Source organism: Scomber japonicus, chromosome 1 (assembly GCF_027409825.1).
Source record: "Scomber japonicus isolate fScoJap1 chromosome 1, fScoJap1.pri, whole genome shotgun sequence".
Classification (NCBI taxonomy): domain Eukaryota; kingdom Metazoa; phylum Chordata; class Actinopteri; order Scombriformes; family Scombridae; genus Scomber; species Scomber japonicus.
In genome coordinates this window covers 29100194-29115901 of record NC_070578.1, presented here as the reverse complement: position 1 = coordinate 29115901, position 15708 = coordinate 29100194, and the positions used below count along the sequence as shown (strand labels likewise).

Genomic DNA, 15708 nt, shown 5'->3' with positions numbered 1-15708 from the left:
AGTGTAAAAGCAATTAAAACATTGCCTTTTCTTTACCTGTGTAACTAACTGTGATGAAGCAGTGCTGAAAAACTCAACAGCCACATGCTCACGAGAACCTGCACCATTATGATGAAAACACTCAACATCATCATGTCTTGGTTTAAATACATTTTTATTCTCCCCAAATAAAACCAACATAATTCAGAAGCACAATAAAACGGCTGTGAAGACAGTTCTCCACACACATAAATAATGCATTCACACTTCAAAAATAGAGAAGTCCCTTCTGTTCCTAACTTAAAACGCTTCGATGAGGCAAACGGAACGTGTTTGAAAGGCTTGAGTCCATCCACCGCTCCTGTTTGGGGTGTGCTCATACAGGGTAAACACTGATGAGGAAGGCCTGAATATACTTTCCATTGATACTATTCTAGGAGGGGATTTAGAAAATCAGAAGCGGTTAGCAAGGCTAACAAGCTAATCCTTCTGGAATTGCTTAATGCCGTGTATGTGTGTGTGTGTGTGTGTGTGTGTGTACATATGCAGCAGGTGGGTTTTATACAGCAGCTTCACAAGCATATGATGAATTGATGGGCACGTGTGCTAGGATATAAGATGATCCTCTGCACTGTAAGTCTCCCAGTTAAACTGTTACAAAACAAGAACAATCATATACATCATAATAATTGCATATCAATAAATAAAAAGGCAAACATGACACATTTGTTCAACATTTGTTTGGTAAAAGCAAACAGGTAAAGAATAAAGCATGAGGTTGTGGTGTGACGAGTGTTTGTGTGTATGTGTTTGTGCATCTGAGACAGACAGGGCTCCAGGTAAACACACTCCTCCTTTAGATCTCCTGGTATGACGTCGTGGGGGCCGTGTAGCTCTCCTCGCTGCTTCTGCAAATGAAGGAAAAGACATACAACTTTTAATTTGTTTAATTTACAACACTGGAAACACATTTTAAAACTACTGCACACACACAACTCCATCCGTCCCTTTCTCTCTCTGTCTAACTGGTCTCCACAGAGTCCAGGTGTGTGAATAATGGATGAAGTTAATCAAACAGCCGTATTGTTCTCGGTCACAGCCGAGGGCTCACCTGGCCAGGAAATGGCCTCCTAGCACCACATATTAATGTCAAGGGCTCCATTAGAAAGTTTTACTTTTTAGCCAGCCACAATTTTAGGAAAGGTACTTCTCTCACTGAGTACAAAACTTTTGCTTTTTAAAAATTATTGATATACATGTCAAAAATATGTAATGACGTCATTGTAAGTTGGGAGAGTTAATTAAGCGATGAAATATGGAAAGAATGAAATCAATAGCTTTCCAGGAAAAGTTGCTACAGGGTGGATGATTTTCTTTGACTGTGTAAACATTAGACTTCTGACAAAAACACAGTTGGAGGTGAGGCAGGATCAATCTTTTAAACTAAGAAGAAGAAGAAGAAGAAGAAATTCCAAACTTGGTCATTTCTTGCAGGGATGCAGTGGAAGATAAACTTGTCTTAACTTAGTTTGCTTGACTCTTTATAATCACAGCTGAAGAAGTTGTATGTATGGATATTAAAACCTCCCTCTACTCAAAAATGTATTTAGGTTATTGTTCCTTCATTTAGCTGTTCATCTGCTGAACAGGGAAAGTTTCTCTGTGCTCACCTAAAATTTGAGTTTAATAACGTGCACATACAAGCTTGTTTTGTGACATCACAAATGGGTGACATCTTGAATCCAGCAGTTTAACTTAGGACATGAAAACATATGTGCGTAGATTTTGCAAATATATTTGTAGGGTTAGGGTTAGGGTTAGGGTTTCTTTAAAAAAGGTAAAAACCATATCAGACACAACTGATCAAAATCATTCAAAGAGTAGTACTTTTATATCTCATTTCTGGAAGGGGTCTTTAAAGTTTGACTGAGGACCACTGGTTGGATCTCGGTTTCTTTTGCCATTAGATTTTAAACCTGTTTACTATAACAATGAAACAAAGATAAAGACTTGAATTCACATCCTAAGAGTGGTTTACAGGGTCAACAAGTGACGTGATGGTTGCTGTGAGGACCTCTCCTGCTCCATGAGATCACACTCTCGTCTTGTTTTTAAGCTACTTTTGAAATTACATTTTTAATTAAGTTTTTTTAAAGACTTTTCTATAATCTTTACAATTGTAATACTGAAATGTTTAGTTTGATGCCTGATATTAACTTTTTCCAAATGTAACTCTACTTTTACTATAAACTTTTTATGACGCGTAGAATTATGAAGGTAATTTGTCATAACCACAAGTTATGTTTGTTAGTTGAAGCACTTTGTACTTCCTGTACTGTTATACAAATAACCTACAGTTGATATATGACTATATATTAGTAAGCGAAGTCTTCGTATCTAAAAACAAGTCAGAGACATACACAGAGTTGATTTAGTAAGTGATAAATCTGCCATGTAAATTGTTAACACTGTACATTTATAGTAATACCATAGCAACTAAGATCAAACTAGTGTATTTATAGATTATATGAAGATATATTTGTTCTCGAGGACATCATGCATCAATCAGTTTATTCCCTTCAGTTTTGCGTAAGAGGTTTGTGGGTTTTTTTCATACCTGGTAGGAAACCAAACAGACGCGCGGTCTGTTTGCTCAGTGTGGAAAAAACGGAGTGAGTCTCTGTTTGTCAAAACACATACTGCAGCTCCACAGGCCACCCTCTGATGTGGTTAGAGTCAGAGGCAGCGCTTAACACAAACACGGCTTTGCTTCAGCTGATGGGCAAACACTTAAAGATGAAATGAGAACTCTGTCTGGCACCTTTACTCAAGGCCTCACAAATAGGAAAAACAATAGTGTGATGTCTTGATACGCTGACAGACACAATTTAGCAGTATTTCATATAAAAATTAGTCAAATTACAGGGATATATGGTATAATGGTACACTAGATGACTAATGTGAGTCTTTTTAGGGAGAAACTTAAAATCTTGAAAATGATTTTGCACGCTCCCACCCACACCAGAGATAACAGAAATCAGATATAATGGGCAGCTGATGCCAGTACTGCAGCCAAAGAAGTGAGGTAATGTTCCCCTGTGTTGCTTGACCCTGAAAACGACGGCAACAAGATTAACGTAACAGCTAACTGTGGGAGGGTCTGTGCCCATTTTGAAAAACACAATAATGTGAGCAAAAAACCTTGAGAGAGCCTCAAGTGTTTGTAGAGTAGACTATTGCAGTGTGTCTCAGTCCTGATACCACTGATAGTACCAGAGAGACCTGTTTCTCCACGACTGTGTGCATGCCAGGCATCCATAACTACCCGACTACTGAGCAGCCATGAGAGCGTTCTCTGTCTCAACATGCAGTCTCGGGAAAATATGTTCAGGCCTGATTCAGCAAGCTCAATCTCCTGCTAAATACCTGACTGTTGCATTACTGTGGCATCTGACTAGTGGAGGCCATCTGCCAAACCCTGATTCTTGTCTTCGATCCATCCTGCTTCTGTGAGAACATTTTCACTTCCCTGCATTTCGTGTCTGTTCCCCTGGATCGAGCTTTAGACACTCGACCCACACTACTGTGCCCAATTTCCTTTCGAGCACTTCAAGGCTAAGATTATGTACGTCTACGTGATAAGATTGTCTGCTCTTGGGAAAAGAGGTGTTGTCAGCAAGCACGCACAGAAGACCCATATAATCACACTAATTCATAGTCTGGCAGGCAGAAAGATGACTCAGCATATATCATAAGCACAAGGCTGATTGGACCAGGAGGGAAGAACAGGACCCGACGACTTATTTCAATTTTGTTAAATAAATTCATAAAGAAAATGACTGCGCCCGAGCTCTTGCAGTGTGGTTTGAAATAATGTGTGTGGCATTCATACATGCAGGAAACAAGCAGCGGCTTGACGTGGGCTTGTTCTGCACCTCACCTTACTTCCTCTTCTTTCAGTCTGCGAGCTGCCTGCTTTGACTGTTTGATTTGCAAGTCCAGTCTATGTAAGAAGTCTTTGGCTGAGAGCTCCTCTGGTTGGGGCTGGGGGGCTTTGGAGTCCTCAGGGGGTGGGGAAGGGGGTGGCGAAGGTCCCTCGATGTCCTGCAACATAACACAGGTTGTATCTGTCTCCTGGCACGCTGCTTCGCCGTCCCCGTCAGGAGACTCCAGAGACAGTCCGTTAAATATGTATCGCTTCTCCGACACCACGGGGATGCTGAGGCTGTTCTTTAGAAAGATGCAGTCGTTGCTAAACAGCTTGTTGGCTCTCTTGATTTGCTCCATCTGGTATATGAGGGTGACAGCAAAAAAGGACAGTGTTAAAAGCAGCTTCTCCACCATGACTACTATCATAGCTGTTTTAGCTCTGTGTCCACAATCTATCATTATGGAAGTATCTAACTTCTGCATTGTAACGTTGTCCAGTGAAACATTATAGAAAAACAGGAATTTGATTTCAATGTTAAAAGATGGGCGTGTAATAATGAACCTTATCATTGTGTTGCTAAAAGTTTAAGCTTGATTGATGAGTGGATGTCATTATATCATTGGTTGAAATTAGTCAGTTGAAGCTTACATAAGAACACATCATATTTTGTTCAACACAAAGAAATCATGATTGATTTTGACACAAGAATGTACAGAAATTGATTTTTTTTGGGAGTGGTTTGGGCATATATTGTTAAATAGGTACACACTATGCCAAGTGATGTGACCAAAAAAGGTATATGTCATTTAACTGTTGGACTTTCTTTTGACTTTAAGTGACAAATATGAGGTGTTTCTGTTATTATGTCCATCTGACAGTCAGTGCTTAAATCTTTTTGATTCCATGCAAGTAAAGGAAAAGTAATATTGTGAAGCTGGAGTGGAAGGCAGGCAAATAACCAGTGTTTAATAAAGTAAGTAGATATTGCACTTTAATGGTGCAGTTAATGAAATTATGTACGTACAATTGAAACATACAGCCTCTGGGGGCCCAAGATGTCTGACTGTCTCGGGCCCCCAGGTGCAGTTGCCACTTTGCCTTGTTGGTAATCCAGCTGTGGAAAGTTGAGTGTACAAGTAGAAGTGACAAACTGTTGACATGTCACTAAACTGTCTGAACTGCTTTGACTTTGAAAGCTTCATGAAATGGCATGCATGACTGGAAAATCTGAAATGAAAGTTGAATAAGGAAGGACGGCCTTATAGGCACATGATAAAGTGAAGAATAGAAACAGACTTAAAGGACAACTTTTTATCTGTCAATCTTTAAAACATCATCAGGTGCCCGTATGAACACTGAAACATGTCCCTCCGGTTTATACTAACTGTTAAATCCACAGGCCTCGTTTTGAGAAAATGTATTTGAAAATAAAAATTAAGCTTTGGCTGTCTGAGTTAGTCAAATAAAGTGGATATCTTCCACAGTTAAACTCTTATTTTTTTAGTAAGCTAATTCAGTTTTCCAACAAAAAACGGGAAATTTGGGACTGAAGATTATGACTTGAATCTTCACACTAGATTTAAATAAACTCTTTAATGTACTTTTGCACACAACTCTTATATTGTCAGTGTTCATCTGAGCTCCAGACAGACTTGGAAAAAACATTCCAAACATATCCTTTAATGTGTTTGCTCTAAACTTCCTCCAGTATGCCTCCAAGATGCTGCAACCACATTTCTTCAGAGCTCAAGTTTATTTTTGGTGCATGTATTGACTCTAAATGGGGATCAGATCAATAGATGCCCCAACACATGATTGATGGTTAACAGGCGTGATTTTGTGTTTATCTGATGAAAAAAGTGGTAGACTGCATGACTCGGATTTTTACACCCTCATCCTTTCATCTTGTCAGGGAGAACATCACAACTCAAACTAACACAGCAGTGGCCGTTTGGGACAACCTTACCGTGACACCGTATTTGAGAGCAATCCCTTGCAGGGTATCACTGTCTGTAACCCGATGCTCGATGTATTTCTCCCCCAGAGAGGCCGTGACGCTGGCTGTGCTTCCGTAGGAGCGGATCTTGGTCCGGGCCAAGCTCTGGGACAACTCGCTCTCTGACTCGGAACCGGACCTGGACCGAGGGAAGATGGGCTGGCCCAAACGTCCTCCTCCATCCCGCATCGGCAGGACGGGCGAGAACTCCGCCATCTTCTCGTGAATAAATAAAGAGCCCGATCTCCTCTGTGTGTTTTTAACGCTCCACCGGACTCGCTGCAACGAGGGTTACCTCTGATTTATGCAGCAGGGAGATTCCCATCCCCGGTCATGTTGAGCCTGACAGCTGAGGGGACAGGAGACATGTTTCGGGGACCACTAACCCCTCAGCTCGCTTTTTGTCATAGATCCGTTACGTTAACGTAGCCGCGTACAGAGCGTCAGTGCGTGCAGGCAAGAACGGTCGAGGAAGTGTTATTTTCTTTCCCCACCCGCATTCTGCGAAGACCCGCCCCTCTCGTCATCTTATTGGCTCTGATCGTGAACATAACCAATCGAACCAACAGAAGCAACGGATACTAGCCAATAAGAGACAGAGTAGGGCGGGTCTTCACGCTGTAATGAGTACCTCATTGGCCGCTGCTGTAGCCGACGTCGCCGCTATGTGTGTAGGGAGTCGCCATATCGGAGCGGTAAAGATCGGCTTATAAATAAATGTAACGTGCATTGAAAGCATGGAGGAATTAAAGAGAGATGCAGACTTCGCAAGACTCGCTTACTTCAGAAACTTCATGAAATTTTGTTTGTTAGAAACGTGAAAAGTGTAGGATGATAATAAAAATAATAATAATAATAATACTTAATTTAGCACCTTTCAAAACAGAATTACAAAGTGCTTTGCAATAAAAACAAACGCAGTGCAAGTAAATGATCCAACGCAGAAATATAGACAATACACTAATTAAATAATACAACAAATACCAACAGTTAAGTAAAAGCCAGTCTTTAGACAAGATTTAGGCTAAAAGATGAGTTTGCCTGCCTGAGACCCCCAAGCAGGGAGTTCCATAGCTGAGGGGCCTGAGCAGCAAAGGCCCATTCCCCACATGTCCAGATTTCGGATCCATTAGCAGGGCCCTGCTGGAGGGTCTCGGGCAGCAACAGGCTTATAGGCATTGGCAAGCAGGAGCCTGACCATTCAGTGTTTTAAAAACAAGCAGTAACATCTTAATCAGGTAACCAGTGAAGGGCAGCACGGATTAGTGTAATATGGTCACTTCTCTTAGCACCTGTTAAAAACCTGGCAGCAGCGTTTTGTACCAACTGCAGTCTATGTATGCTTTGCCTACTAATGCTAGAATAAAGTGCATTACAATTAGCAAGCCTGGAAGTGATAAAAGACTTAATCTAAGTCTGCAGCTGAAAGAAATTACCTGATTTTGGTCAATTGTCTCAGCTGAGCAAAACAAGATTGCAGTAGGCTACTTTAGTCACCTGGGCATCAATAGACAGAACAGAGTCAAAAATAACACCTAGACGGATAGACGGTTACTTACTGGAATTCAATTAAGTTATTTGAGGCGGATCACATCAACTACATGAATCAATAGGATTGGATGTGGTCCTCACACACACACACACACACACACACACACACACACACACATACACATAGATAGGCCTAAAACTCGAATTGTTCCTGTGTGTTTGACAGCGTGCACATAAAATTGCCCCTATCAGAAGGCTCATAGGCCACACACAGGGAGAGTGGTACCACAATGTTTGAGCAAAGGCCATTATAATAGGTGTATAGGCATTGTGAGTATCATATGTAACATCACTACAAAATGACAAAACTACAAACTATTCCAATTAGTTTCCACTATATATTAACACTGTCTATCAAAAGGAACGCAATAATCTTATGCCTTGAAAATACACTAACCATTTTAAGATGGTCTGGAAAAACTGATGGGATCACACAGACCCTCAGACACAGTTTGCTCAGTTCTGTCAAAATCATCTGACTTGAAATGACAGCTGCAGAGAACTGAAGTGTCATTAGGCTCAAAATGTTTCCGCCTGACAGCTGTAGCTCCTGCTTTCCTCTAGGATCTTTGATGAACCTTCACTCAATCTTAAAATGACACTCAATCTTGGACAAAAATGTAGTTAGGTACTGCAATAAAAAGTTTGGTCCCTCTGACTGATATTATACATGACATCATTAGATTATTAATACTAAAGCATCAGTGTGTAAGTAGCATGTTACTGTTGAAGCTGCTGGAGGTGGAGCTCGTTTGAATTATTTTATGCAGTTAGCTAGTTTAGTCCAACGGTTCCCAACCTAGGGTTCAGGCCTTCCAAAGGGTCCCTAGATAAATCTAAGGGGACAGGAGATGATTAATGGGAGAGGAAAGAAAAACAAGTTATAACACATACATTTGTTTCCAGTTTTTGGACTTAATATTAGATTTTTGGTGAAATAATGGATCATTTAAGCAGGTATTGAAATGAAACTGCGTAAGAAACTTAGAGGGAAAAATCGCCTTTTAGTGGAACTGTTTACAACTCAGACATCTGAAATGTGACCTCAACTACACACTGCTTTTTGTAAGACATCAAAAGCTTGAAATAAACATTTGGCTATTTATAGATTCTTGAATCGTTAATGAAGGAGAAGGAGCAGATGCCTTTTCAAGGATTTTAACCAGATAATTGTTTTTGTGAAAAAGCTATATCAGACACGACACATGTCAAGCAGCATATTTTCAGGCAATTTCTCCACTTGCCTTATTTGAACATTGGCTACTTACCACTTCAAGAATGTAGATGTAGAGTGCTCATAGGTGTTGCTAATTCAAGCAGCAATATTTTCCTCTAAAAAGTAAAATTACTTAAACTATAATTTATTTATCTGATATTTCAGAGAAACCATATCATGATACTATGAACATATGACAGAGATGGTATGAACAGGGAGTCACTGTTATTGTTAACTTTGTATGTAGCATAGTTATACAAATTCAAATTCAAATTAAATTCAAATCAAATGTTGGGTCAACATTTTGTACCTGAATTCTACGTACACTTTGAGACAATTTCCAAAAGAACCTAAAGGACTCAGGGTACTCACCATGTAGTAGTTACGGTGGTGATATGATTAAATGCACATTTTGCATGCACATACTCTATGCAAAGGCAAAGTAAATAACAATATAAAATTGTTCTTTAAGGAAACACCTACGCTACTTTTAAGGCCTTTATACTGTGTTTATATGGTATGTTCTAATAAATAAACCACACATAATGAAGTTACCACAAACCCATTACTGAAAACAACTAATACAGAGCTGGCCCGTAATGTGGAGTCAGAATTATGCTTATCCCCTCTACTAGATAAACTACTCGCCTTTTAATATCACTGACCTCATAAAATCGCTATAAATGAAATACATAATAACAATATAATCACTGTAAGTCACTGAAAGGGCTCCAGGTCTTTAAGTCCAAGATTGAGCATCTTAACTTGTGTTTGTTGTGATAATAAAGGACTGGAGAGGTCCTTTCACATCGAGTAGAAAAATTCAGCAGGTCACTGTGACCACTAACCATTGCATGTGGCATCTGAAGCCAATGCTATTGAATGCTGACTCATTTTTGGATCTGTGAGAGGAACCTGCTAACAGTCCCATGGCCTGCTGTGCATGAAAACATGTTTTCCGTTATCACCACATGTTTAAAGCTATAAAAATATATATGAGGGATTTTGCCAACCTGGAACATTGTGTCATAAAGTCTGCCAAATGAGGAACTGTTGATTCAATAAAATGAAAATGTTCCATATCCCTGAGTCCTATTAAAACCAGTCATACAGTCAGTCATACTAACAAACCATTCACCTTTATTTTTTAGAATGGAAGAATAATAATAAGATGTAGATACGCATTTTAGTGGAAAATAGTCATATATGAAAATAATAGGTTTTAATCATCTTACACTCTGTCTACAATTTATTGACTACTATACTACCACTCCACTACATTTCAGAGGGAAGTACTGTATTTTCTTGTCCACTACTTTTATTTGGCACCTTTAGTTACTTTTCAGATGAAGATTCAACACAATGGATAGTTACGGAAGCGTATTGCATTCACTTGAATAAATAAAAAAAATCCGTTTTTTCTGAGTAATTTATTTTTTGGTCTGTTTTTCGAGGTAACTATTTCTGTTTTTCTGAGTAATTTTTTCTCTCCTGTTCTTCTGACTAATCTTTTTTCCTGTTTTTCTTGCTATTTTTTCCCCTGTTTTTGGGAGTAATTTTTCCTGTTTTTCGGGGTTATTATTTTTCTGTTTTCCATGGTAATTTTTTTCTCTGAATTATCGAGATACTTCGCGAGAACAGCCAACCTGCCAGTGACTCCCATCTATGGTGACTTCTGCTCCGCACATATGATCAGTTTCTGAGCTTTTTGGTGGGACTTTGTCTTTTGACCAATATATGCAATTAGAGAGAGAAAAGGCAAAGAGGGAGAAAGACATATAATAATAGTAATATACCATCTATATGACTTAAAGACAGGACAATCTCCCAGTGTCTTAAACCCAGATCAAAGTAAAACTTGATTAAACTAAACAAGCAGGTCATGTTTGCTTCCATTACATCGAGCTCTCAATAAAGAGTGAATGTGTCCAATGTTTTGAATGCCCTCTAAACTCAGAAAAAAAATTGCCCGAAAAACAGAATAGAAAGAAATTACTCAGAAAATCTGAAAAAAATTCCCCCAAAAAACCAAGCATAAAAATAAATTACTCTGGAAAACAGAAAAAAAACCCTCAGAAAAACAGAAGTAATTACCTCAAAAAAACAGATTTTTTTTTTATTCAAGTGAATGCAATACGCTTCCGTAGATAGTATTAAAAAAACTTTTAAAATACAACAGTGTACAATCTTTGGAGAGGTCCAACCCCAAGTTGGACCTCTTTGGACTAAACTAGCTGTATATGAACAAACTAGCTCCACCTCCAGCAGCTACAACAGTATCATGCTGTTTATACACTAATGCTTCAGTATTAATAATCTAATGATGTCATACATAATAATATACCAGAGGCACCAACCACTACTACTTTTACACTGTAGTACTTGAACTACATTTTGGTCCAAGACATAGTGTCATGTTAAGTACGTACTTATGTACTTTTACTTCAGTAGGATTTTTCATGCAGGACTTCTACTTGTGACCAAGTATTTTCATATTGCTGTATTGGTTCTCTTAAGTAAATGATCTAAATTATTCAACCACTGGTATTGAGTAAGGTTTTAGATATGTTTCCTTGGTGTTGATTTGTCAGATGTCTGTTATAATGTAAAAATCTAATTACAGTGTGTTATTTAAAGTCCATATTCCCATCTATCAAAGTCATATTTCAAACTATTTGAAAGGATTTTATAATGAAAACGCACTTTAATTTAATTTGTTTTGTTACAGTAATTGCCTTGCCAGTCTATTTCCAGTCTTCAGTTAATACATTTTTATTATATGACACTGATGATGGCTAAATAAACAGCTACATCACACAGTCTGACATGCAATAATGTTTCCATCCACTTATCTGTTGTTTTAAATGTGGTGTGGACCTTTGTATCTTTTATTATTATTAGATATAAACCTGCAGACTGCGTGTGAGAACTCTATCATGTGGACATACTGTAAAATGAAGAGTAACATGTCAGTTAATCATTGCAGAGCAGCAGATAAAAGAGCATAAATGAATAACAAGATAAATCATGGTTAAACAAGTTACAGGACAGCCGTGCCCTCATGAAGGACAGCACACTCCTCATCATGTATTCATTACTGGAAGGTTGCAGGTGGAAATTTTCTGTGACTCCTGTCCCCGTCATCTCTGTGTTTGGGATGGTACATGATTATTCAGGAGCCAGAATGGCACTGAAAATTGTTTTCTATAGTGTTTTAATAACTGTGTTTGGAAGTTAAAACTAATTTTACAAAGAAAGTGGAGGCAGAGGGAAGCAATGAAGGCACAAAAATATTAACATACACCACTACTACATTTCTAATGTAGACTACTACACTTCTAATGTAGTAGTTTCTAATGTAGTAGTGATGAATGAAGTAATGTGTTATTTGACAACACAAAGACTGCAGGTGCTGCTTTGGGATGCACTGAATGTACCGACACACAATGTAATTCACTTAGGACACAGATACTGTGAAGCAACAAGTGGATTCATGATCTTTGAATTATTTATTTATTAATTTAGTCTCTCTTGGTTAAAGATGGTCATGTGGTAATCTCCCTGTCTGGCATTTTCTAATGGAAATCAGATCATTAAGAGTACAAAGAGACACCAGGAGGAGGGAGCTCAACACATTAATAATGCATGCTGTTCTCAATGTGAGATTACACTTTTTTTTTAGATTGAACTGCAAATCAGTTCATTATTTATGTCACTTTGCTCCACATCTTTGGTCTCAACTTATCCAATTCAAGTGGGTACATGTCAGTTCCTGAAGCATAAATGCTCTTTTGTTGGGGATAAAAAATCTGAGGTCATCCCATTCTTTTCCAACAAAAGGGTTTTTTCCATTCAGTGACCTCTTAGGATAAAATGAGTAAAAACAATAATAGGTGATTGCATTTGCAGATTGACCTACAATAGGAATCGGATTACTTCACTTGCATTGCCCCTCCCTCTCTTTCTCTTACAGGCAAATGTAAAACAAAGGAAACAAAGACAAGAGGAAAAGAGGGAGGAGAAGCAAAAGAGCCGTGAGTCATCTGCTACAACGTAACCATGACAACAATCTCTTGAGCTGCCTCCTGATCCAACAGCACCCACAGGTCAGGAGAGAAGATAGCGTAATCCATGCTATATCACTCTTTCCATCAGTTCATCATCCTTTACTGAGGAGGCTACAGGGCTCCTCTCATGTGTCCTACAGGGCTACACATTTTATTTTGGTGAAGTTAATTTCAGTCTGATTGTTGGAGGAGAAAAAAAATGGGATGATAAGTAAATCAGATGGCAGCATTTTGTTACAAGTATACACAGGTGGCTCATTAGTTCACAAGTGTCACATCACAAAGTGTTACATTGTTGTCAAATAATTTCACTACACGGATATATCATCCTTATGAGGTTTAAGTAAGGACTCTGAGGTTGGATAAGGTGATCAGTCTGTCCTAGAAAACTTAATCACCATGAGACACCTACTGTCTCTTACAGTAAGGTTTTTCTTTCCCTCCCCCCACTGGACAACAATCTTCTTCTGACCCCTACTGGACAACTGAGGTGTTGCACCTTTGTTACTGCTCATAACATTTTCATGCACCAGATGGTACCATTGAGTCATCAGGCAATCCTTCAAAACTGTATATTCTACAAACAATGTAGCCCACACATTTCATCATTCCTCCCACCACAGGCCACAGAAAACAATAATGTATAAACACAAAGAAGCAGAAGGGAAAAACAGTGGCTTTCTTGTGTACAATATGTCAGAATCATGTCTTTAAAACACAAAATAAATGGTGGCCAAAATCATGTTCACACTTTTTGTTTGACGATGGCGGCTTCTCTAGAGGAAGAAAATAAGATATTTGAGAAATAGCAAGGAATAAATTAAAAGTTGGAGCAGTCTTGCCTTTCCAGTATCTAGAATTAATTTTGTGGAGTTATGCATTCATTTCCAAAACATTCCTAGAAAAGATGTACCAAACATTTTTAAACAAAGTATCTGATGTCAAATATGTCGATATGATTGATATTATAATTTTAGTGCACCTGTAGTCTGATATTTTCTACAAGTGTCCACATTGTCTCAAAAGAATGTGTTTTCTCTAATTAAAGGAACTGGTTCTATTTTGTTACATACAGACACACAAGCACAGCTATTATGGTAGTGCAATGAAAAAACAGGTTTCAAACAATCATGGTTTTCATTTTAATGAGCAGATCTGGAATGAACAGCTTCTTCATATAATGGAAAGTAGTGGTTTAGAAGCTGAAACAGTTTTTTATTACAATAAAAAAAACACACAGAGAAGATTTCAAGAGCCAGCTGTCATTTTGAAGCACTGCTAATGATTACTTTTCCACTCCAAACTGGGATCACACTGGCTGTTTCATTTGGCAGAATGTGTTAGTACTATTTTACTATTTTTAACACATAAGGAAGGAATATTACGTACATGTACATATATTTATATATATACACTCAGTTGGTTTGACTGCCTAGTAACAGACACAGATGTTATTCAAGAGGCCACAAACACTTTTTATTCATTAGGGTTATTCATGGCTTGTCATACATCTTCCTTGGACTCAAATGTTAAAGAAGTAACAGTATCTTTGTCATTATCTGTGATGTAAACAGTGATCAGTCTGCTAACTAGACCAAAGATAAACCAAGTCTGTGCTGGCATACATTAGATTAGATCAAACACACACTCACAGATGTAGCTTTTTCTTTTCTAAAAGTTCACTGTTTTTCATTAGGGACAATTACATAAGCCCGTCAGGTATGAGATAGTGTTTGGAGCACCCCATCATTTATTTTCCTGGTTCTACTAACATGTCAGCTCTCATCCTGAAGGCCTTTAGCGTTGAAAAGAAGCTCAGTTTAAGACAAATGATGTTTTTAATTTTTTCTATACTTGAATATTACAGTGTAAGATCAGTATTTTAGAAGCCTCCATTTAAAACACACATATTGCCAGTGGTTTACCAGTTTATTCAATGTGTGATTGGCTCATTCCTTTTGCTTGGCAGTTTGTGAATGCAGCACAGTACCAGTGTCCTTGCTGTTCCCTCCTCTCCCTTGTAATCTGTGAGCCTTTGTTTACCAAGAACTGAGGTCATGATAAAGAGGGACCGCTGCTTTGTTCAGGGCTGACTCACTACATTCTCACACATGTTGATGGGAAATGAAGTGGAACTGCAGGTGAACATACCTGTTCAACAACGAAGCCTCTGTGTGAAGGATGAAAACAAGCCAGGCTTATCTTTGTCAGCATCATCTAATTTAATCTCCTTGACCAGCAGCTGAATTAATATCACATCTAATCAGATAGCCAACAGAAGACAGAAAGTCAAAGTGCTAAAGAGAAACTCATTATCTTTCATTACTTTTTCATGAGCAAGAACCTTTACTTTAGCAAGCATTGATATATAACTGAAAGCTCAACCATTTCCACTTAATGTAATATAGTCTGGGTAAGCATGTAAGCTGCTATCCATGAATATGAGCTATGAATATCTGCTATGAAACCTTGTCTACTTTAATAGACTGTCAGATTCCCTCTTTCACCAAATACTAAACACAGCATCTTGACTATTACAGCACTTTGAACATCAACTTCAAATAAAGACATGAGACTATAATGCTGTTAGTTCTAGTCTATTTTTCTCCACATGCGGAGGAGGAGTGCTTATTAATAGTTATGGTCTGAGTGAACAGTTGTACTGTACTTATATAAGCCACAGCACTGTATATTTTACTGTCAGATTCTGACTCTGGTTTGGACTTTTTCCTTTGAAATGATGCCTTCTGCAGTGATTAACAGACATGACATAAACCTGCTCTCCTCATTCTCTCAGCTCTCTTAGAGTGGAAACACTTGAGTCATTGAGTTCCCCTCCACCCCCCTCCACCACCCCACCCCCAAAACCCAGAGTTTTCTCTAACAGCAACTCACCGCAGCGCTCTAGCACAGGAAACCCAGAGAGGGATGGAGTCATATGCATTACATCATCTCTCAGGCATGTGCA

At 38.5% G+C, this 15708-nt stretch overlaps 1 protein-coding gene across 1 annotated transcript; it reads right to left on the bottom strand.

Moving 5' to 3' along the window:
* Positions 1 to 142: 142 nt before the first annotated feature.
* On the bottom strand, positions 143 to 6315 carry lysmd2 (LysM, putative peptidoglycan-binding, domain containing 2). The gene is made up of 3 exons (XM_053322571.1): positions 5877 to 6315; positions 3920 to 4266; positions 143 to 887 (listed from the first exon to the last, which is right to left on the bottom strand). Exons 1-3 carry the CDS (start codon positions 6120 to 6122, stop codon positions 836 to 838), a joined length of 645 nt encoding a protein of 214 aa, XP_053178546.1. The 5' UTR covers positions 6123 to 6315; the 3' UTR covers positions 143 to 835.
* Between the last annotated feature and the right edge of the window lie 9393 nt (positions 6316 to 15708).